Source organism: Mastigoproctus giganteus, chromosome 5 (genome assembly GCF_048544385.1).
Source record: "Mastigoproctus giganteus isolate SK-2022 chromosome 5, ASM4854438v1, whole genome shotgun sequence".
NCBI classification, from domain to species: Eukaryota; Metazoa; Arthropoda; class Arachnida; order Uropygi; family Thelyphonidae; genus Mastigoproctus; species Mastigoproctus giganteus.
Genome location: NC_143579.1, coordinates 12,165,961 through 12,190,165, shown reverse-complemented (window position 1 = coordinate 12,190,165; position 24,205 = coordinate 12,165,961). Strand labels below are relative to the sequence as shown.

General features: G+C 38.2%; 1 protein-coding gene across 1 annotated transcript in view; it reads right to left on the bottom strand.

Moving 5' to 3' along the window:
* LOC150085173 (E3 ubiquitin-protein ligase RNF10) overlaps positions 1–24,205 on the bottom strand; it is a 197,799-nt gene that overhangs the window by 6,706 nt on the left and 166,888 nt on the right. Inside the window, exon 15 of the mRNA XM_090373063.1 lies at positions 8,812–8,861. Within this exon, the coding sequence (XP_090229189.1) occupies positions 8,812–8,861 (50 nt within the window). The remainder of the gene's footprint in view (positions 1–8,811; positions 8,862–24,205) is intronic.

Genomic DNA, 24,205 nt, shown 5'->3' with positions numbered 1-24,205 from the left:
ACTTAAATATTCCCAATGCAATTAGCATAAGATCAAGGAAAGCATAAAATACTTTCCTTGATCTTTTTAGATGATTTTGATAAATATGTAGATAGCTGAATGAGTCACAAAACTTATTCAGAAATGGAAATACAGTAAAATCTTGTTTTATACAAAGTATTCATTTATATGAAGCACATCCTAGTTCTTCCTAGTTCATTTCACAAATATACGTGGTCTCAGTTCTAATCTCAACGATGTCCATTTCCATTTGAGTACTGCATACAGGTCTGCAGGCCTCATTTTAGGAAGGATGTAGATTTGCTTGAGCATGTACAGAGAAGGGCAACAAGATTGGTGAGGGGAATGAAGGGATCTTCTTACCAAGAGAGGCCTAAGTTCTGTAAATTGCAGCGGCTGGAGACTAGACACCTGCGATGTGATCTGATTGAGGTGTATAAGGCCTCGAATGGGTTGAGCATGCTGAATTCTGATGGAATTCTTCCACTTGTTCAGATTACAAACCGAAGGGGGCATAAATTCAAATTGAGGAAAGACAGATGTAGAATAGTTGTGCAGAAATTTTCCTTCAGGTTAATTGCGGGTGGTTAATTGCTGGAACAAACTTCCATCTGTCGTGGAAGTTGATAGGTTAAATAAATTTTAACCTATCAACCATGCGTAACAGTGTCAAAAGCTTTCCTGAAATCCAAGTATATGATATCAAAATTATTTTTTACATCCAGTTCCTTTGTAACCACATCATAATATCCAATCAAATTTGTCAGACAAGACTTTCCCTTAAAAAAACCCATGTTGTGTCTGAATTATTGCTGCAGTCTTCTCTAGATGATCCTGCAGTGCATCTTTAACCAGTGATTCCATTATTTTACCCGGAACAGAAGTTAAACTAACTGGTCTGTAATTACTCGTGTCACCCTTTGAGAATTAGGGATGCATTTGCACATCTCCAGTCTGTGGGGACCTCCCCTGATGCTCTCAAGGATGCTCTCATAATTATGGCTAAGGGTTTGCTTACTTCCCTTACCGCCTCCTTTAATATAACTGGATAGATCCCATCCACCCCAGGTGCCTTTCTTATGTTTAACTTCAACAATTTCTCCTCCACTTTGCTCTCAGTTATTACAAAATCATTAAGCAACCTGCTACAATTTGATAACCTTCTGGCATTTTCAATCCTTAATAAAGGATTGTGAATGTGTGAATTTAGATGCAAAATACTCATTCAGTTTGTTTGCTATCTGAGAAGGATAATCAACCGTCAAACCATCAATATCAAGTGGACCAATCAGATTCATCCCCTTCCTTTTAGAGTTTATATAAGTAAAGAAATCCTTGCTGTTTTTCTTAACATCCTTTGCCAAAGATTTCTCGTAATCTGCCTTCGCCTGCCAAACCTCCTTTGTGACTTGATTACAGACTAGCTTATATCTGCCATAGGCTTATGTGTTGCCTGATAATTTATATGCATCTCATGCCTTTTTCTTCTCTGCCGCAAGTCTCATTAGTTCATTGGACAACCATTTAGGCCTAAACCTTGAATAATATTTCTTAATCGGTATGAAAAGCCTAGTAGCTTCCACATTTAATTCCTTGAATGCTTCCCACTTAGAATTTGCTGTTGGTAACTTCATTAGTTGACTAGTTTACAGAATTTAAATACTGTCTGAGACCACTATAGTCACTTTTATGGAAGCAAAAACACTTTCCTTTACCCCTGATGGTAATTATATCTTTAAGTAAATCCCACATCAGTACACTGTGATCACTGCCACCTAGTGGTTCCTTTATCGGCAAATTCTTAATACACGAATGAGCACTGCTGATAACTAGATCAAGAGTATTACCCTCTCTGGTTGCCTCTCGAACATGCTGCTGCAGAAAACAATCATCCAATAAATCCACAAACGTCTTAGTAGTGTGTGAGTGACCAATCCACAAGTTCCAGTCAATATCTGGGAAGTTAAAATCATCCATTATAAGACATTCTGATTTACTAGCCCACCCTATTTCTCTGTACAATTTGTTCATTGTACTCATTAGGCCTATAACACACTCCTACTCTTATATTTGCTTTTGCAGTGCTTATGTCACACCAAACTGACTCAACAATGCACTGTTCATCAATATCAACTGGATGCACTTCTTTTGATTTTTTTTTTTTTTTTTTCCTTAATTAACAGTGGTCTCCGACAGTTTTTAAATTCTGTACAGTGGGATAAACTGACGATGTTACCAACAGTAAATTCTAAGCGGGAAGCATTCAAGGAATTAATCGTGGAAGCTACTAAAAGTTTCATACCTATTAAGAAATATTGTTGACGGTTTAGGCCTAAATGGTTATCTAATGAACTAATGAGACTCGTAATAGAGAAGCAAAATGCATAGGATGCATATAAATTATCAAGCGACTCAGACGCCTATGGCAGATATAAGCTAGTCTGTAATCAGGTGACAAAGGAGGTTAGGCAGGCGAAGGCAGATTACAAGAAATCCTTGGCAAAAGATGCTAAGAAAAACAGCAAGGATTTCTTTACTTATATAAACTCTAACAGGAAGGGGCTGAATCTGATTGGTCCACTTGACATCGATGGTTCGACTGTTGATGATCCTGCTCAGATAGGAAACAAACTGAATGAGTATTTTGCATCTACATTCACACATGAGGAATTATTAAGGTTTGAAAATGGCAGAAGGTTATCAAATTGTAGCAGGATATTTAATGATTTTGGAATAACTGAAAGCAAAGTGGAGGAGAAATTGTTGAAGTTAAACATAAGAAAAGCACCTGGGGTGGATGGGATCTATCCAGTTATATTAAAGGAGGCGGCAAAGCAACTAAGCAAACCCTTAGCCATAATTATGAGAGCATCCTTGGACTCAGGGGAGATTCCCATGGACTGGAGATGTGCAAATGTATCCCCAATTCACAAAGGGGGATCGAAGAGTGACACGAGTAATTACAGACCAATTAGTTTAACTTCTGTTCCGGGTAAAATAATGGAGTCACTGGTTAAAGATACATTGCAGGATCATCTAGACAAGACTGCAGAAATAATTCAGACACAGCATGGGTTTGTTAAGGGAAAGTCTTGTCTGACAAATTTGATAGGATATTATGATGTGGTTACAAAGGAACTGGATGCAAAAAATAATTTTGATATCATATATTTGGATTTCAGGAAAGCTTTTGACACTGTTGTGCATGGAAGACTATTGTACAAATTGGAGCAGAATGGTATTAAGGGTAAGTTGCTACAATGGATAAAAGGTTGGTTAAGTGGGAGAAGACAGAGGGTGGTAATCAATGGGTGCTGCTCTTCTTGGACTAATGTTATTAGTGGAATCCCACAGGGTTCGGTGTTAGGTCCACTGTTGTTTTGTATATTTATCAATGATATTGATGAAGGTATATCAGGCTTAATGTCGAAGTTTGCAGATGATACAAAGGTTGGCAGGGTTGTCAATGACAGTAATGGCAGTGTGCTACTGCAACAGGATCTAGATAATTTGGGCATATGGGCTAGGAAGTGGCAACTGAAGTTTAACTTTGACAAATGCAAAGTACTGCATATTGGTAGAAGTAACCCCAGAGAAACGTACCAGCTGTGTGGTACTACACTTAAGGTGGTAGAAAATGAAAAAGACCTGGGAGTAATTGTGCAGTCAGATATGAAGTTTTCTGAGCAATGCAGACAGGCTGCCAGGGCAGGTCATGGGGTTTTGTCAATGATATATAGGAATTTTGCTAGCAGGGAAAAGGAGGTGATTATCCCTCTGTATAAGGCAATGGTCAGGCCACACCTTGAGTACTGCATACAGGTCTGGAGGCCTCATTTTAGGAAGGATGTAGATTTACTTGAGCGTGTACAGAGAAGGGCAACAAGATTGGTGAGGGGAATGAAGGGATCCTCTTACCAAGAGAGGCTTAAGTTCTGCAAATTGCAGTGGCTGGAGACTAGGCACCTGCATGGTGATCTGATTGAGGTATATAAGGCCTTGAATGGGTTGAGCTCGCTGAATTCTGATGGGATCCTTCCACTTGTTCAGATTACGAACTAAGGGGGCATAAATTCAAATTAAGAAAAGACAGATGTAGAATAGATGTGCGGAAATTTGCCTTTAGCCAGCGGGTGGTTAATTGCTGGAACAAACTTCCATCTGTCGTTGTGGAAGTTGATAGGTTGAATAAATTTAAGGAGGAACTGGACAGGCATTTGGAGGAAATTGTGTGATTTTTTTTTTTTTTGGCTGATGATGCATAAGCTCATACACTTGCTTTCTTGCATCACATGCCACTACTACTACCTCTCCTCCCTTCCTATCCTTTCTGTACACGTTGTACTCCCCAAATTCCAATTCTGCATTCCTAATATCTGTGTGACACCACGTCTCTGTGACTTCAAATGCAGTCAAGTTTAGTGACTTCAAATGCAGCAGTGGCTGGCTCCAAAGATTTAAAGACAGGAATAACTTGGTTTTGCGAAATGTTTGCGGTGAGTCTGGATTAGTCGACAAAGAAAAGGCTACAGACTGGTTGTGTTCTGTTCTGTTCTGTACTGTACTGTACTGTAATTACAGTACAGAACAGTCCATTCTTGAAAAATATGAGGCAAAAAGGTTATTTTTAATCTTGACAAGACAAGTTTATTTTATAATTTGCTGCCAAACAAAATATTTGCTGTTTGAGGAGAGCCTTGTCATGTTGGAAAATTTAGTAAACAAAGACTCGCATGGCAGTACAAAACTACTCCCATTTGTGATTGGTACGTTTTCCAAGCCAATCTGTTTTAAAGCAGTTAACCAACTTCCCTGTGATTATGACGCCAATAGAAGTGCTTGGCTTATGGTCAAAATTTTTCAGTCTTGGTTATCAAAAGTGGACAGAAGAATGTCTTCAGGAAAAAGGAACATTTTGATGATTCTATATTGTTGTATAGCACATTCTGCCGAGACACAGGTTGACAAATATATGGCTGTTGTTTTTACTTCCCAATACTACCTGTTTAATGCAACCACTTGATCAAGGCATTATTTATAACCTCAAGAGAGCATACAGAGCCCACCTAATAAGGTACTTGATCCGCAACATAGAGGAAGGAACAATTTTCAGCCAAACTGGAATGTCTTGGATGCTATCCGTAATCTTGTTATTGCTTGGTACAGTATTGCATAGAGTGTAATAATCAACTGCTTCAGAAAGAGTGGCTTTGGAAAGAATATCATCGAAAAACATGGTCCAGCAAATGAATGTGATAGCAACATTGAGGAATGGATAAATCTGAAGGAGCATATGGATTTTGTTGGCGAATTTGAAGAGTTTGTGAAGGTGGATGATGATGATGTTGCTACCACTGCAATGCCAGCACTAGAAAAGCTGCTGAGCACCAAACAAAACGATGGTGTTTTTTGTTACCAGCAAAAGTGAAGAAGCGTGCACACACTGCCATCTAAAACAGATGCCCAAAATGCACTGAACATAATAGAGAATATTGATAAATTGATAAAGAAACAACTATTGCATTTGATAACGTCTGTGCTATAATTAAGAATGCACATAGGACAAAAATTGTGCAAACATTGGACATTGGATTCTTTCTTTGAATTAGATTAATTTATTGTAAAGTTAATGGTTTGTATATCTCCTTTTGTATTAAGATTGTAATTCTTTTTACTGTGATACTAAAATATTGTATCTATCAAAATATATACTGTACGATATTTTCATTTCCGTTAATTGCTTTTTTCTTAGTTTATCTTACAAATAAAATAAAACCTTTAAAAAATATGTTATTCCTATTACTGTATTGTTAGACAAGGCTTTTGTTTTTATTATTTATTTTATTAATTTAAATTAATTTATTTTTGATATTATTATTAGATATACAGTATATAACAAAAAAAAAAAAAAAAAAATCAAATTTTGACACTTTTGGGGGATCTTGTTATTACAAAACATGAAAATTTAGGTCCCTTGAACTTTGTATTAACGAGATTCGACTGTATCAACACTTTCTTCCCTGCTTAAGAAACTTCAAAGATGGAAAAATTTTAATGAGTACACTGAATAATATATTAATCTTAGATATCAATGGAATCAACGGAAGACATGGAATGAGATGCTTCCAGTCACAAGACAGTCATATATTAATATGAAATGGATTTTTATTTGCCTCAGGCACAAATGACAGATTTATATTTGGAGCTTTCCTTATTTTCAGTTTGAATGAGAACATTGCTGAAAATTTTCAAATATAGTTTGACAATCTGAAATCACCTAATGTGACACATAATTTAATAATAGTAATGAATAAGGTTACATATCATTCAGTGCTCTGAAAAATCTGAAATTGCAGCACGGCTGAAATTAAAAACTGGTTTGTGAGATGCAATGTAAAATTTGAGACTGATATGTCAAAAGCAATATAACTTCAACTTGTGTCATTTGAAGCCCAAAAACAAGTTATGTAATTGGTGAATTAGTGGCAATTCATGCATAGTGTTGTGGCTCGAGGTAAATGGGTAATAAACCTCGATCTTATTGCATTTGCAATAATACCGATAGCTGGAATTCTGTGGGTTTTTACATTATTATGGTGAAATGTATGTCCCCTTCACAGAAATCTTCAGTCATATAAAAAACATAATTTTCAGAATCCTCTCTTCATTCCTATTTTTTAAATTCGCAAACTTGTTACTCTGTATCTCAATTGTGTATGCTGTGTTTGTCATTACTGATTCCTAATTTTTTTCCCCTTTTTACTGTTTTAAATTTTACAATCCTAAAAAAGAAAAAAAAAAATTGGGTGAAAAAAATTTATAAGCCCGAAGTTATGTAACTCTGTGATTTACTGTAATTATAGAATTAAATGTTTATTGCATAAAATACACAATGAAGAAACTATTTACTACAGAAATATTTGAACAGTGTCGGCTTTCTTTTTTTCATCAATCAATTTCTGATAGCCGACAACAATCTTCTCTAGGCCCTGGCAAAATAAATATCACAGAGAACCTCAAACCTTTCGTTTGATGTTCTCTGCGATACAAAAGATTTCATCTAGTTCTTTTACCGTTATCTCCTTAGCGGTAACATTTTCATCTGGCTCATTTAAAATTAGTACTTTTAAATGCAAGTCTGCACATGACTTTATTAGCAGGAGACAAACAAGTAATATGTCTGCTTCTGATAGTTGATGGAATACACTGAGGAGGGCAGTGGGCAAACGCTTGTTTATTCTCCATCTGATGCGCGGTAAGCTTAGTGCTTGTTTGTTTGTTTGTTATTTGGTTTTTAGGAGCATTAGCAACTAAGGCCATATTGCTCCGGGATATGCAGTGGTCATTCCCTGACCTTTCCGCATCCTCCGTATTTGGTGGTCACGGGCTCGAACCTCGGTCTAATCAAGGAGCGTGTGCTACACACTGCTGCTCCTTCCCACCTGGCCACGGAGGCACCCAGGCTTAGTGCACAATTCAAATCTTTTTCAAATATCACATAAAAAAAGATGGCATTAACTGGAAATTTGCATCGTGTAAAGTGGTATAATTTTTTCAAATAGCGGTAACTGAAAAATGCATTAATTAAACTCTCGTTATGCGAGGCCTGGCTGTACTCAAATGAAGCCATTATGACTAAATGTTTTGCAATACAATTAGGAGGCTAGTAATGATATCAGTTACTAAGGATAATTCACCAACTCAACTAGCAGCCATCAAGTCATGTCAATGACAAGGGCACTGAGCATTCTGCACTTCTCATCCTAAAATCCAAGTAGAAATCTGGGATAAATTAGTGGAAACCACTGTAGAAGACCCTTTCAATTAATACATAGTCAGCCGTATAGACAGATGATTAACTAAATGGATAATCTCATGAATTTAATTTACAGTATAATTTAGCTACATCTAATTTACTTGAGCACCAAAAAGATATGGCCAAAAATAAGACCCATATTAGTATGCAATGTTCAGGAATTCCATTCATCGCATATCTCAAATATTCTCCCCTTCTATTGAATAAGCTCCTGCTCTTCCCCACTCACATCATTTGCATTTGTCATTTACTGGTAAAGCTTAATACTTCGGATCATTGCTACTTCCTTCTTTGATATATAATGTGTACGTAAGAAGGAAGTGATAATCTTCCCAAAATGTTGCCATTTATATAGTAATTTGAACAAGTGTCCAGAATAAATCCTTTTCTAATGAGAAGGAAGTATTAATTCAACTCAAACTAAAATGGAAGTTGAAACTGTGTAGCAGAAACATGAGAGTCCAGTAAATGAGTGCACATGTACTTTAATAAGAATTTTAATTTAAAAGGAAATTTAATAAGTAGAAAGCTATTCACAGAACAGAATTTCTATGCTTTTGGCTTACCCATTTCCCAGGATCCACCGACTTATATTCCCCAGACCATTTACGAGAATTTGTGAAATATGTTTCAAGCTAAGTATAAAAGCATATCAATATGGCTGGTGTGCTCATCTGGAAGGGAGAAAAATTATATCTCTACCTGAAACTCATAATTCAGCCACAGCTTGAAACCCTTTAGAAGTAGTGGTATCATTAATAGGAATAAATAACTTCATTGTGGTAGCAGGAACCTTAATCATAGTCTTTCCATGGAACAACATTGGTCTAAGCAGGAAGTAAAAAATACTCAACACTTAAGCATTCTGCATAAACTGTTTACTGCAATTGCTTACAGCTAGGTTCCTGATTTCATTTTACTTCCTTATTTTTGTATGGCGTACCTATTATAATTTATTCTATAATATAAAAAAATTTTTTGCTAAATCTGCTTACCTGAGCAAATGAGGCAGAGGGAGACGTTACGTCAATATCAACACTTGCATCTAGAGATAAAGGAAACATTTCAATAATTCTTTTTCATATCACTCATTTTCTAAGATACTATTTTTTTTTAAAATTACAAATTAAACCAAAATAACCCCTCCCCAAAATACAGATTCAAATTTGTTATTACAATCTATAAACTACAGAAGATTATATTTTATAAATAACTTGCCTATTTATTTCATAAATTATTTTACTTTTGTCTTCTTTTTTTTGTACCACGGCAACTACGGCCATGAGGTTACTGCATTTTGTGTCTATTCCATAATTTTAATGCCAGTTTGTTTGCATTGTAATTAAAAACCATTTCTAAAAAAAAAAAAAAAAAGTTCCTTTCTGCAGATGAGACTCAAAACCTAAGCCTTTTTATACTGTGTGCAAGACAGTGATAACAACCACTGTTAGTCTGTTACTCCAAGTTACAATAAACTCAAAAAACAAAAAAATTTTTTCATTTATTATAGCAAGCTTTTTGAATTACACCTGATTAATCAACAATTATATTTTAATCAATCAATTACATCACTTTTAAACTGAAAGGAAATCAGAGTGAAGACAGTGCTGATATAGTGCCAAAATTTGGCAATACCCTAATGTGTTGCAACATCCTCTTTGGAATGATCCAAAGTAATTTCTGAAATTCTGTAAATTTATTTTCTGTAATATTTAGTAAATTTATTTTCTTATTAAAGTCAACTCCTTACAAGATATTGTCTTTTTTGTAAGTTTAAATTCTTACCTTAATAATGGTGGCTACAAGATTGACTTTGAATACTCTAACCAAAGATATGACTCAGATGGGAACAGAAGTGGGAAAAATCCTGCACTTCAAAAGTTCACTGTTTGTACAGACTGTGTGGAATGTACTCCAACCAATCTAGTTCAGCAGATGACTATAGAGTGTGCAAATTTTAACATGTGCCAGATTTTAAGGATGGTACTGATCTAAAGCAAACTTGGTTCATTGCTAGATGAAATTGAATTACTGAAGAAGCACATGGATACCTAAAGACAAATAAAACAGTGACCAGTCAAGTATTCAAGTATCTAGTGACCTGGCAGGTTAGGTATTCTATATTCAGGATGTTGTTGGATTCTGTATTGTTGGATGGCACATTGGCATCTATATTCAGGCTTCAGGGAAGAATGATCAAGTGCACACTACTTTGGTCCAAAAGGACACAGTTTTAATTGGCGATTCAATTGTCACAGAAACTGGAAATATTTAAATGGACTAGAAATGGGGTATGTCCCCAGGAGTTAAAATCAATGAGTGCAATATAACTAATAACAAGACATTAACAACATGTCAGTTTGAGGGAGGAAGGAGTGTATATATAGATAGACAGCATTTTTCATGTGAAAACCTAATAACTTTAATTAAATTATGAACATGCTAAAAAATACTGTGTTAGGTTGAAATGTATAGGTACAATAGATTTTCAGAATAACTGCACCTTCAGGGATTCACGATGGCATTATTTCAATTTTTCCATTATCCATAAATTTTTATTTTAAATTTTTTTAATGCAGAAATAAGGAGGCTAAATAAGAAATAGAGAGATTAAGAATACAATTTTATTAATTGCACATAAAAAACATGTTGACAATCTAATGGCATAAGTAACATTCTTGCAACAGAAACCCTTATAAAAATAAAAATTGTCATGAGTTCCAACCTTTATCCCCCAGAACACGTAGTATGAACTGGAACTTTGATTTCGAGTGAGGTCAGCACATCCGCAATAAGTAGCTATATTGATCTGAAGGAGAAAGAGACCAAAACATTGCCTATCTGTTATCAAAAATTGGTTCCAAAGGCATAAGTAATCCTTGCATATTACGCCTGTTCTATTTTCCGTTATTACATCAAGTTTGTCACTAAGCTTTAATGTTCTTAATTATTCTTCTTTTCTTCTCTGTACAGTCAGTCCTCATATAGCACGATAGTTGTGTTCCTAGAAACCCTCGTGCAATGCAAAATCATGCAATATAAACAACAGGCCCTATGGGAAAAATAGGGTTAGGTGCCGACCACCCAAGATTGAACACACATTTGTAACCAAATCATTACCAAACACAATAAATAATGGTAATAAAATACTTGCATATTTTATTTAGCTGGAATTGTGTTGGTTTTTACGTTATTATGGTGAAATGTGTTTCCCCTTCACTGATATAAAAAACAAATACATTTTCAGAATCTTCTCTTCTTTCCTACCGTGTTGCGTTCAGTTGGGGTGATTCTGCGTTCGACTGCCATTTCTTGTAATAAAATATTGCTGATGCTTTTGCTTCTATCGTAAGCAAACTTGTTTTTGTTTGATTTTCTATCGAAACAGATGACAGTCGTTCCATCTCTTCCAATTCTTTGTGTATTAATCTAATGGATTTTAATTACACTTTGAGTTGTTCCTGCTACGAAAGTTGTTTTTATGAATCTTTCTAATTCTCGGCGTTGCCTCATTTAGGCCTGTAGCACGTGCAATATCACACGGTCTCTCATTTCGCTCAAAGCGTTTCACAATTTCATATTTTTTCTCTATCGACAGAGGCGGACTGGCCATAAGCCTTACCGGGGAAACCCCAGTGGACCGAAGGCCGGTGTGATTTTGGCCATAAACGCTAGTATGAGGTCACTACAAATTTTCCCGGGTAAGAATTTTTGACCCAGTCCGCCTCTGTTTATCGATATTGCTTTTCTTTTTCTCTCTGAATCTGCAGTGTCTTCACCAGGACGCTTCCTTTTCACACCTTTTAACACACCTGTTATATTGCTTTTAAGTATTTTACTCATTTTTAGGGAATAAAGCACAATTACAAAATGAGGAGGCACGCTTGATACACATAAACAAATCTGAGTGAGTGTAGCAACTGAATAAACAACACCGTAAAGGCTGAGATACACTATTAACACCTCACATTTTACTAAAGCACATTTCTAGGGGTTACTACCATAAAACAATAAAAACAATTTCCAGTTGCGTTTCTACTAATGGAATCTGTTATAAACTGGTAGTAAACTCGATCTAATTGCATTTGCGATTATACCGATAGCTGGAATTGTGTTGGTTTTTACGTTATTATGGTGAAATGTGTTTCCCCTTCACTGATATAAAAAACATAAATACATTTTCAGAATCTTCTCTTCTTTCCTACCGTGTTGCGTTCAGTTGGGGTGATTCTGCGTTCGATTGCCATTTCTTGCAAACACAAAGGCGAATCGTGCATAAGCGAACTTGGTTCGTGTTATATAAGATATCATTCCCCTATTTATAAATCGTGTATGATCGAATTCGTGTAGTGTAAACACGTGTTATACGAGGACTGACTGTACAAGGTTTATTAACTTTAGGAACCATAGTGGGGGGTTTTTAATTTAAAATAAATGTAAAGCAGTGGCATAATCCGTGATATTAATACAGAATTCACATTCGCAATGGCGAATTTAACAAATAAAGTAATCTGTGTGACTTGCAGTTTTCTTTTTTTTTGGCACTGCAAGACATCTGCGTTGTACGTGAACATCTGATCTCAATGCGCAGTTATTAGCATTAGTAGAGGCATTTGATGCAAGAAAGCAAGCTTGTACAGCATCAGCCAGGGAAAAAAAAAAAAAAAAAACACACTTCCACTTCACCCCTCTGTTCGTTCGAAATACCTGTCCAGCTGAGCCTTAAATTTATTTAGACTATCAACTTCCACAACAAGGGATGGAAGTCTGTTCCACCAACCAACTACCCACTGGCAAAAGGCAAATTTCCGGACATCCATCCTACATCTGTCTTTCCTCAATTTGAATTTATGCCCTCTCAGGTGATTATTCTGAGCAAGAGGCAGAATCCCATCAGCATTGAGCATGCTCAAACCATTCAAGACTTTATACACCGTTATCAGATCACCTCGCAGGTGCCTAGTCTCCAGACACTGTAATTTGGAAAACTTAAACCTTTCTTCGTAACAGCAACCCTTTGTTCCATTCACTAACGTTGTTGCCCTTCTCTGTACTCGTTACAGCAGCTCTACATACTTCTTGAAATGAGGCCTCCAGACCTGCACACAGTAATCAAGGTGTGGCCTGACCATTGCCTTATACAAGGGAATAATCACCTCCTTATCCCTGCTGGAAAAATTCCTGTATATCATTGACAAGACACCATGAGCTACTCTTGCAGCCCATCTGCACTGATCACAGAACTTCATATCTGCCTGCACAATTACCCCCAGGTCCTTTTCATTCTCTACCACTTTCAGTGTAGTACCACAGAGTTGATACATTGCTCTGGGGTTGCTGTTTCCCATATGTAGTAATTTACATTTGTCAATATTAAACTCAGCCCATCTGGTCAACCTTTCCAGATCCTGTTGCAGCAGCAGCATAGCGTTAGTAGTGTCCTTAACAACCCTGCCTACCTTTGTATCGTCTGCAAACTTGGACATTTAGCTTGATATACCATCATCAATATTATTTATAAATACAGAAAACAATAATGGACCTAACACTGAACCCTGAGGGACCCGACTAATAACATTAGTCCAAGATGAGAAGTGTCCATTGATTACCACTTTCTGTCTTCTCCCCCCTCAACCACCCCTTTATCCATAGCAGCAATTTGCCTCCAATGCCACACTGCTCCAATTTGTGCAGCAGTCTTCCATGTGCAACAGTATCAAAAGCCTTTCTAAGATCCAAATAGATAATATAAAAGTTATTCCCTGCATCCAGTTCTTTTGTGACTGCATCATAGTATCCAATCAAATTGGTCAGGCAAGACTTCCCCTTAACAAAACCATGCTGTGTCCGAGCTATAACTGAAGTCTTGTCTCGATGATCCTGCAGTGCCTCCATTAATTTTCTTGGAACAGAAGTTAAACTCACATTTCTATAATTACTTGTGTCAGCCTTTGATACTCCTTTGTGAATTGGGGTCACATTTGCATATCTTCAGTCAATGGGTACCTCCCCTGAGTCCAAGGAAGCTCTCAATAATTATGGCTAAGGGTTTGTTTACTTGGACATTTAGCTTGATATACCATCATCAATATTATTTATAAATACAGAAAACAATAATGGACCTGCCTCCTTTAATATAACTGGATAGATCCCATCCACCCCAGGTGCCTTTCTTGTGTTTATCTTCAACAATTTCTCCTCCACTTTACTCTCAGTTATTACAATATTATCTAGCTTATTGCCAGAGTTGAATATGCCTCTGGCATTCCCCTCGCTCAATAACTCCTCATGTGTGAATGCAGAGACAAAATACTCATTTAGTTTGTTAGCTACCTGAGCAGGATCATCAACATTTGAACCATCAATATCCAGTGGACCAATCTGATTCACCCCCTTCCTTTTAGAGTTTACATAAGTAAAGAACTATTTGCTGTTTTTCTTTGCATCCTTTGCCAAAGATTTCTCGGAATCTGCCTTTGCCTGCGTAACCTCCTTTGTGACTTGGTTACAGACCAGATTATATCTATCATAGCCTTCTGTGTCACCCATTAATTTATATGTATCCCAAGCATTTTTCTTCTCTGCCATTTGTCTCATTAGTTCATCGGACATCCATTTAGGCCTAAACCTTGAACAATATTTCTTAGTTAGTATGAAAAGCCGAGTAGCTTCAAGATTAATTCTTTGGATACTTCCCGTTTTGAATTTGCTGTTGGTAACATCATCAGTTGGTTCCACCGTATAAAATTTAAATACTGTCTCAGACCTCCATAGTCGCCTTTACACAAAGAAAAACCCTTCCCTTTACCCCTGATGGTAGTTACCTCTTTGAGTAAATCCCACTTTAGCACACTGTGTTCACTGCCACCTAGTGGTTCGTTTATCTGCTGATTCTTAATGCATGATGAATCAGATCAAGAGTATTGCTCCTTATAGTTGCCTCCTGAACATGCTGATGTAGAAAGCAATCATCTAATAAATCCACAAAAGCCTTGCTAGTGTGTGAGTGACCAACCCTCAAATTCCAGTCAATATCTGGGAAATTAAAATCCCCCATTATAAGACCCTCTGATTTACTGGCCCACTCTATTTCCCAGTACAGTTTCTTATTATACTCATCAGAGTCATTAGGCCTATAGCCCACTCCTACTCTCAATTTTGATCTCTCAGTGCTTATGTCACACCAAACTGACTCGTCACTGCACTGTTCAGTGATGCCGACTGGCTTCACTTCCTTGGATTTTATGTATTTCTTAACTAATAGCATAAACCCTCCCCTCCCTTCCTATCCTATCTCCCCACAGAACTGGAATGCAGAACTGGAATTTGGGGAGTACAACATACTCCCCAAATTCCAGTTCTGCATTCCTTATATCTCTTTGACACCACATCTCTGATATCCCAACAATATCTGCCTTTGATGCTTTGAGTAATAGCTCAAATTCATCAAATTTATTTACCAAACTCCTAGCATTGGTGTACACACAAGTATACATGCACCTGTTCTTTTTCTTAGCTACCCTAACACAACCCATGTGTTTACTTGTACCACAATGACTCCCAGCAATCTTTGAAATATCCTGCACCTTGTTTTCCAGGATTCTGCTCGTTCCAATAGAAGCAGTGCAAGAATCGCTACTGTTAATCTATTAGTCCCGTATACCCCCAAGCTAGCAGTTTTCCGACCCACCTAACACTGCCTCGATAGCATCAGCAAATATTCTTGCACCCTTTCTATTTAAGTGTATCCCATCCCTGTAGAAGCAGTCCCTTCTGTTAACAAGTACAGACCAGGCTGAAAAAAATTCTACCCCTTCAGCCGTGCACAATCCTTCCAGGACCGAATTGATCGACAAGGCTCTCATTATATACTCCCTCCTATCGTGTCTGAGCAGAATTGCAGACACTTTCAAATTCAACCCTAATTCACGGCTTTTTTTTCAACAGTGACCTGTACTTGTTAAGTAATTCTGCCGGTATCCTACTCTTAATATCATTAGTGCAAACGTGTACAACTATATCACCTTTTGTGCCCTTAAAAGATGATATCCGCTCTACAACGTCATGAACCTTTGCCCCTGGGAGACATACAGTGGTCCTGTTCCACCTATCCTTTTTACAAAGCATGTTCCCCATTTCCCTGACAATAGAGTCACAACGTTGGCACTAATAATATTAAGAGTAGGAGACCGGCAGAATTACTTAACAAGTACAGGTCACTGTTGAACAAAAGCCGAGAATTAGGGTTGAATTTGAAAGTGTCTGCAATTCTGCCCAGACACGATAGGAGGGAGTATATGATGAGAGCCTTGTCGATCAATTCGGCCCTGGAAAGATTGTGCAAGGCTCGAGGGGTAGAATTTTTTTCAGCCTAGACTGTACTTGTTAACAGGATAGATTGCTTCTACAGGGATGGGATACACTTAAATAGAAAGGGTGCAAGAATATTTGCTGATGCTATCGAGGCAGTGTTAGGTGGGTCGGAAAACTACTAGCTTGGGGGGAGACAAAGACCAGTAGATTGACAGTAGCCACTGGCAGAGGTGAAAGAGATTCTTGCACTGCTTCTATTAGAATGAGCAGAAGCCTGAAAAACAAGATGCATGGTATTTCAGAGACTGCTGGGAGCCATTGCGGTACAAGTAAACACATGGGTTGTGTTAGGGTAGCTAAGAATAGAAACAGGTGCAGGTATACTTGCGTGTACACCAATGCTAGGAGTTTAGTAAATAAATTTGATGAATTTGAGGTATTGCTCAAAACATCGAAGGCAGATATTGTTGGGATATCAGAGACGTGGTGTCACACAGATATAAGGGATGCGGAACTGCAATTTGGGGAGTACAACGTCTACAGAAAGGATAGACAGGATAGGAAGGGGGGAGGTGTTATGCTATTAGTTGAGAAACACATAAAAACCAAGGAAGTGAAGCCAGTCGACATCGCTGGACAGTGCAGTGTGGAGTCAGTTTGGTGTGACATAAACATTGGGAGATCAAAATTGAGAGCAGGAGTGTGCTATAGGCCTAATGACTCTGATGAGTATAATAAGGAACTGTACAGGGAAATAGAGTGGGCCAGTAAATCAGAGTGTCTTATAATGGGAGATTTTAATTTCCCAGATATTGACTGGATTTTGGGGGCTGGTTACTCACACACTAGCAGGGCTTTTGTGGATTTATTGGATGATTGTTTTCTACATCAGCATGTTCGGGAGGCAACTAGAGGGAGTAATACTCTTGATTTGATTATCAGCAGTGATTCTTCATGCATTAAGAATCTGCAGATAAATGAACCGCTAGGTGGCAGTGATCACAGTGTGCTGAAGTGGGATTTACTCAAAGAGGTAACTACCATTAGGGGTAAAGGGAAGGGTTATTGCTTCCGTAAAGGCGACTACGATGGACTGAGACAGTATTTAAATTCTATACAGTGGGACCAACTAATGATGTTACCAACAGCAAATTCAAAATGGGAAGCATTCAAAGAACTTATCTTGGAAGCTACTAGGCTTTACATACCAACTAAGAAATATTGTTCAAGGTTTAGGCCAAAATGGATGTCAGATGAACTAATGAGGCATATGGCAGAGAAGAAAAATGCATGAGATACATACAAATTAACACATGACACAGAAGCCTATGATAGATACAAGTTGATATGCAACCAAGTTACAAAGGAGGTTAGGCAGGCGAAGGCAGATTACGAGAAATCCTTGGCAAGGGATGCAAAGAAAAACAGCAAAGAGTTCTTTACTTATGTAAACTCTAGAAGGAAGGGATTGAATCAGATTGGTCCACTTGATATTGATGGGTCAAGTGTTGATGATCCTGCTCAGGTAGCTAACAAACTAAATGAATATTTTGCATCGACATTCACACATGAGGAGTTATTCAGCGAGGGGAATGCCAGAGGTGTATTCAACTCTAGCAGTAAGCTACAGAATCTTGAAATAACTGGGAGTAAAGTGGAGGAGAAACTGTTGAAGATAAACTCAAGAAAGGCACCCGGGGTGGATGGGATCTATCCAGTTATATTAAAGGAGGCAGCAAAGGAAGTAAGCAAACCCTTAGCCATAATTATGAGAGCTTCCTTGGACTCAGGGGAGGTACCCATAGACTGGAAATGTGCAAATGTGACCCCAATTCACAAAGGAGGATCAAAGGCTGACACAAGTAATTATAGACCTGTGAGCTTAACTTCTGTTCCAGGAAAATTAATGGAGGCACTGGTTAAAGAAGCACTGCAGGATCATTTAGACAAGACTTCAGTTATAGCTCAGACACAGCATGGTTTTGTTTAGGGGAAGTCTTGCCTGACCAACTTGATTGGATACTATGATGCAGTCACAAAAGAACTGGATGCAGGGAATAACTTTGATATTATATACTTGGATCTTAGAAAGGCTTTTGATACTGTTGCACATGGAAGACTGCTACACAAATTGGAGCAGTGTGACATTGGAGGCAAATTGCTGCTATTTATAAAGGGGTGGTTGAGGGGAAGAAGACAGAGAGTGGTAATCAATGGACACTGCTCATCGTGGACTGATGTTATTAGTGGAGTCCCTCAGGGCTCAGTGTTGGGTCCATTATTGTTTTCTGTATTTATAAATGATATTGATGATGGTATATCGGGCTTAATGTCCAAGTTTGCAGACGATACAAAGGTTGGCAGGTTGTCAAGGACACTACTGACACTATGCTGCTGCAACAGGATCTGGAAAGGTTGAGCAGATGGGCTGAGAGGTGGCAAATGAAGTTTAACATTGACAAATGTAAAGTACTACACATGGGAAACAGCAACCCCAGAGCAACGTATCAACTCTGTGGTACAACACTGACAGTGGTAGAGAATGAAAGGGACTTGGGGGTGGTTGTGCAGGCAGATATGAAGTTCTCTGAGTAGTGCAGACGGGCTGCAAGAGTAGCTCATGGAGTATTGTCAATGATATACAGGAATTTTTCCAGCAGGGATAAGGAGGTGATTATTCCATTGTATAAGGCGATGGTCAGGCCACACCTAGAGTACTGTATACAGGTCTGGAGGCCTCATTTCAAGAAGGATGTAGAGCTGCTGGAACGAGTACAGAGAAGGGCAACAAGATTAGTGAATGGAACAAAGGGGTGCTCTTACGAAGAAAGGCTTAAGTTTTGCAAATTACAGTGTCTGGAGACTAGGCACCAGCGAGGTGATCTGATAGAGGTGTATAAAGCCTTGAATGGTTTAAGCATGCTCAATGCTGATGGGATTCTTCCTCTAGCTCAGAAAAATCACCTGAGAGGGCATAAATTCAAATTGAGGAAAGACAGATGTAGGATAGACGTGCGGAAATTTGCCTTTAGCCATCGGGTGGTTGGTTGGTGGAACAGACTTCCATCCCTTGTGGTGGAGGTTGATAGCCTAAATAAGTTTAAGGCTCAGCTGGACAGGTATTTTGAACGAACAGACGGGTGAAGTGGAAGTGGTTTTTTTTTTTTTTTTTTTTTTTGGCTGATGCTGCATAAGCTTGCTTTCTTGCATCAAATGCCTCTACTAATGCTAATGCTAACAACTACTAGTTCCTGTGGGACCAGCACATTCTGCCTTGGGGGTTGCCGCTGTGTTGCGTGATGATCAAGTGCATGCTCTGGCATTGATGTGGGCAGCTGAGAGCTTGATGGGCCCCTCACTTTAAATCCTTCGAGGGCATCCATCCTGTCCTTCAAGCTCTCATATAGGCCCATAACAACGCTGAGTTATTGCCTGATTTCCTTACACTCCTTGCATCGCGCACACACAAAGACATCCCCCATGGCATTATCATGTCCTGTACCCGATTGCTCCACAAACATCATGCAAGCAGTGCATTTTAAAAGGCTGTGATTCAGAGGGCAACTGCCCCCCCTGAGTTATTGCCTGATTTCGTTACACTCCTTGCATCGTGCGCACACACAAAGACATCCCCCATGGCATTATCATGTCCCGTACCCGATTGCTCCACAAACATCATGCAAGCAGTGCATTTTAAAAGGCTGTGATTCAGAGGGCAACTGATCCCCCCCCCCCTCAGTTCTCCTCTGAGCCACAGCACTCCCATTAGCTTGAGCCTTTTGCTTTGCTGCTCTGGTCTGAGTCATGATTTCGATTTAATTTCAATAAAATTTCAATTTCAGTACAAAAATTATAACCCTAATCTTGTATCCCAACACAGTTATAATGCTATATAATTTTTTTAGTATCAAATATTATCTACAAGTTCTGTTTATATAACTTCCGCATCAAGTTATGTATTTATTAACTATGTTTCGTTTGTAATCTAAGTCGTTATATGTATTTATTTAAAAGTACAATTTAATTGACAACGAAGTTTAACAAAATTAGTAGATTTTGCTGATTAATTGACAATATTATATTATATACTATACTAACGCTATCTAGTTCGGGATATCACATTGTATTGTATAACAATGGCGCAAATTACAAACGGTAAATCTACGGACACTTTAAGTATTAATTAACTTCCAAATCTCGCTGTCTCAATTCAGAATAAACTAACGATCCTGACTAGGTCTATAAGGTACTTCTAGAAAATAATTTGATGTATTTGATTAGAAAAACAATAATTTCAAATCAATAAATAAGAAAATCCACTTAGCGGCTTTGAACACGTATGGCCCCCACTAGCCTTCGTCAGCAGACTCATCGGATGTGCCGTTATTTTGACAGCCTACTGTAATTCTGCCCAGGAATGACAGGAGGGATATATGACGAAAGCCTTGTGGATTTTGAGGGACACCTGCAAGACCTTTGGGAGGTTTTTTTTTTTAAAAAGCATGGCCTGCACTTATAGGTAAAAGGAACTATTTTCTAGAGGTGGAAAGCAATTAGACAGAAGTGATGCATTGTCTTTGGCAATATCACTCGGAAAGCCTTAAAAGCTTCCAGAGGAACTGCCAGTTAGGGGTGCTGTGTCTTACATATAAACATTTATGATAGAGCGCAAAATTACACACGCATGTGCATGCGTACACGTTAAGAGTCCTTGTATGAGGCCTCAAAAGAGAAAGCATCTTTTAATGGATAAAAGATGTATTGATCCCAGTGATATTTTAAATGGTGTGGAAGTTAAAATGGGATGACAAATTCCTGGAGAAAGTGCTGCTATAAGCAACTATATGGGACACGTTAGTGGCAGAGCAAGCATAAAAAGGCAAGTCTCTCTCTCACCTGTTTGCACACTAATGCTAGGAGAGAAGTTAATAAATCTGATGAATTTGGAGTACCAGTTAAGTCAACAGATGCAGACATCACATTAGTAACAGAAACATTGCATCATTCTGCTATAGAATGATTTTTTTTAGTTGTTGGCGCATCAGCTTCTATGGCCATAATGCACCTCCCAAAGTTTTTGCATTTTACTGTGATCCAAGCCCGAGGTGAGAATCGAACCCGCGACCTTTGGGTTGCCAGGCATGCACTTTACCTACCTGGCTAGCCTGGTCAGCCTATAGAATGATGCTATAGAGTGAATGCAGAATTTGAATAGCAAATACACTGGGGGCAGGGAGTAGACATGCGAGAAGGGAGGAATAATAATGCTTTTTAATTGACAAATATACAAATCTAATATATATATTTACTTTATATGTTTATATATATTTAATCGTTTTATTAATTTAATTGTTATACTAAATTATTTTTCATAAGTAGATTTATAGTTCTAGTCAATCTCCTTGGTTTAATTGACTTTAGATAGCAATTTTGAAATTTAATACTTAGTGTCCGTAGATATTTGTAGCCGTTTTATTGACTTAATTGCTATATTAAATTATTTTCTATAAGTAGCTTATATACCCACTTATAGAAAATTGTCATGTAAATGGGGAATACATTGTGCAAAAAGGATAGGTGGAGCAGGATCAGGGTATGTCTGCAAGGAGCAAAGGTTAATGACGTAGAGCAGATATCATCTTTTAAGGGCACAAAAAGTGATAGTGTTGTACATGTTGGCACTAATGATATTAAGAGTAGGAGACCGTTGGAATTACTTAACTACAGGTCACTGTTGAAAAAAAGCCACGAAATAGGGTTGAATTTGAAAGTTTCTACAATTCTGCCCAGACACGATAGGAGGGAGTACACGACGAGTCTCATCAATCAATTTGGCCCTGGGGAGATTGTGTAAGGCTCAAGGGATAGAATTTTTCTCAGCCTGGTCTGTGCTTGTTAGACTGGAGAGACTGCTTCTGCAGGGATGGGATACACTTAAATAGAAAGGGTGCAAGAATATTTGCTGCTGCTATCGAGGCAGTGTTAGGCGGGTTGGAAACCTGCTAGCTTGGAGGGGGGGAATCCATGGACTAATAGATTAACAGTAGTTGCTGGCAGAGGTGAAAGTGATTCTTGCACTGCTTTTATTGGAATGAGCAGCAGCCTGGAAAACAAGATGCAGGGGATTTCAGAGACTGCTGGGAGTCATTGCAGTACAAGTAAACACATGGGCTGTGTTAGGGTAGCTAATAATAGGAACAGGTGCATGTATACTTGCATGTAAACAATGCTAGGAGTTTGGTAAATAAATTTGTTGAATTTGAGGTGTTGGTCAAACATTCAAAGGTGATATTGTAGGGATATCAGAGACGTGGTGTCACACAGATATAAGGCATGCAGAAATAGAATTTGGAGAGTACAATGTGTACAGGAAGGATAGACAGGATAGGAAAGGAGAGGGGATATGCTCTTAGTTAAGAAACACAAATTCCAAGGAATTACAGCCAGTTGACATGGGTGGACAGTACAGCATCAACTCAGTTTGGTGTGATATAAGCACTGCGAAATCAAAATTGAGAGTGGGATTGTGTTATATGCCTAATGACTCTGATGAGTATAATAAACAACTGTTCAGGGAAATAGAGTGGACCAGTAAATCAGAAAGTTTTATAATGGGGGATTTTAATTTCCCAGATATTGACTGGAATTTGTGGGTTGGTCACTCACACACTAGCAGGGCTTTTGTGGATTTATTGGATGATTGTTTTCTACATCAGCATGTTCGGGAGGCAACTAGAGGGAGTAATACTCTTGATTTGATTATCAGCAGTGATTCTTCATGCATTAAGAATCTGCAGATAAATGAACCACTAGGTGGCAGTGATCACAGTGTGCTGAAGTGGGATTTACTCAAAGAGGTAACTACCATCAGGGGTAAAGGGAAGGGTTTTTATTTTCGTAAAGGCGACTATGGAGGTCTGAGACAGTATTTAAATTCTATACAGTGGGACCAACTGATGATGTTACCAACAGCAAATTCAAAATGGGAAGTATCCAAAGAATTAATCTTGAAGCTACTAGGCTTTTCATACCGACTAAGAAATATTGTTCAAGGTTTAGGCCTAAATGAATGTCAGATGAACTAATGAGACATGTTGTTGTTTTGGTTTTTAGGAGCATTAGCAACTAAGGCCATGCTGCTCTGGGGATATGCAGTGGTCATTCCCTAACCTTTCTGCATCCTCCGTATTTGGTGTTCACGGGCTCAAACCCCAGTCTAATCAAGAAGCGTGTGCCACGCACTGCTGCTCCTGCCCACCTGGCTACAGAGGTGCCAATGAGACATGTGGCAGAGAAGAAAAATGCATGGGATACATATAAATTAATGGGTGACACAGATACCTATGATAGATATAATCTGGTCTGTAACCAAGTCACAAAGGAGGTTACGCAGGCAAAGGCAGATTACGAGAAATCTTTGGCAAAGGATGAAAAGAAAAACAGCAAAGAGTTCTTTACTTAAGTAAACTCTAAAAGGAAGGGGATGAATCAGATTGGTCCACTGGATATCGATGGTTCAACTGTTGATGATCCTGCTCAGGTTGCTTAACAACTAAATGAGTATTTTGTATCTGCATTCACACATGAGGAGTTATTCAGGGAGGGGAATACCTGAGGTAAATTAAACGCTGACAGTGAGCTAGATGATTTTGTAATAACTGAGAGCAAAGTGGAGAAATTGTTGAAGATAAACATGGGGTGGATGGGATCTATCCAGTTATATTAAAGGAGGCAGCAAAGGAAGTAAGGAAACCCTTAGCCATAATTATGAGAAATTCCTTAGACTCAGGGTAGATACCCATGAACTGGAGATGTGCAAATGTAACTCCAATTCACAAAGGAGGATCAAAGGGCAACACAAGTAATTACTGCTGCACAAATTGGAGCAGTGTGCCAAATTGCTGCTATGGATAAAGGGGATGGTTGAGTGGGAGAAGACAGAATGGTAAACAATGGACACTGCTCTTCGTGGACTAATGACCTCAAGGGTTCCGTGTTGGGTCCACTGTTGTTTTCTGTATTCATCAATGATATTGGTGAGGGTATATCAGGCTTAATGTCCAAGTTTGCAGATGA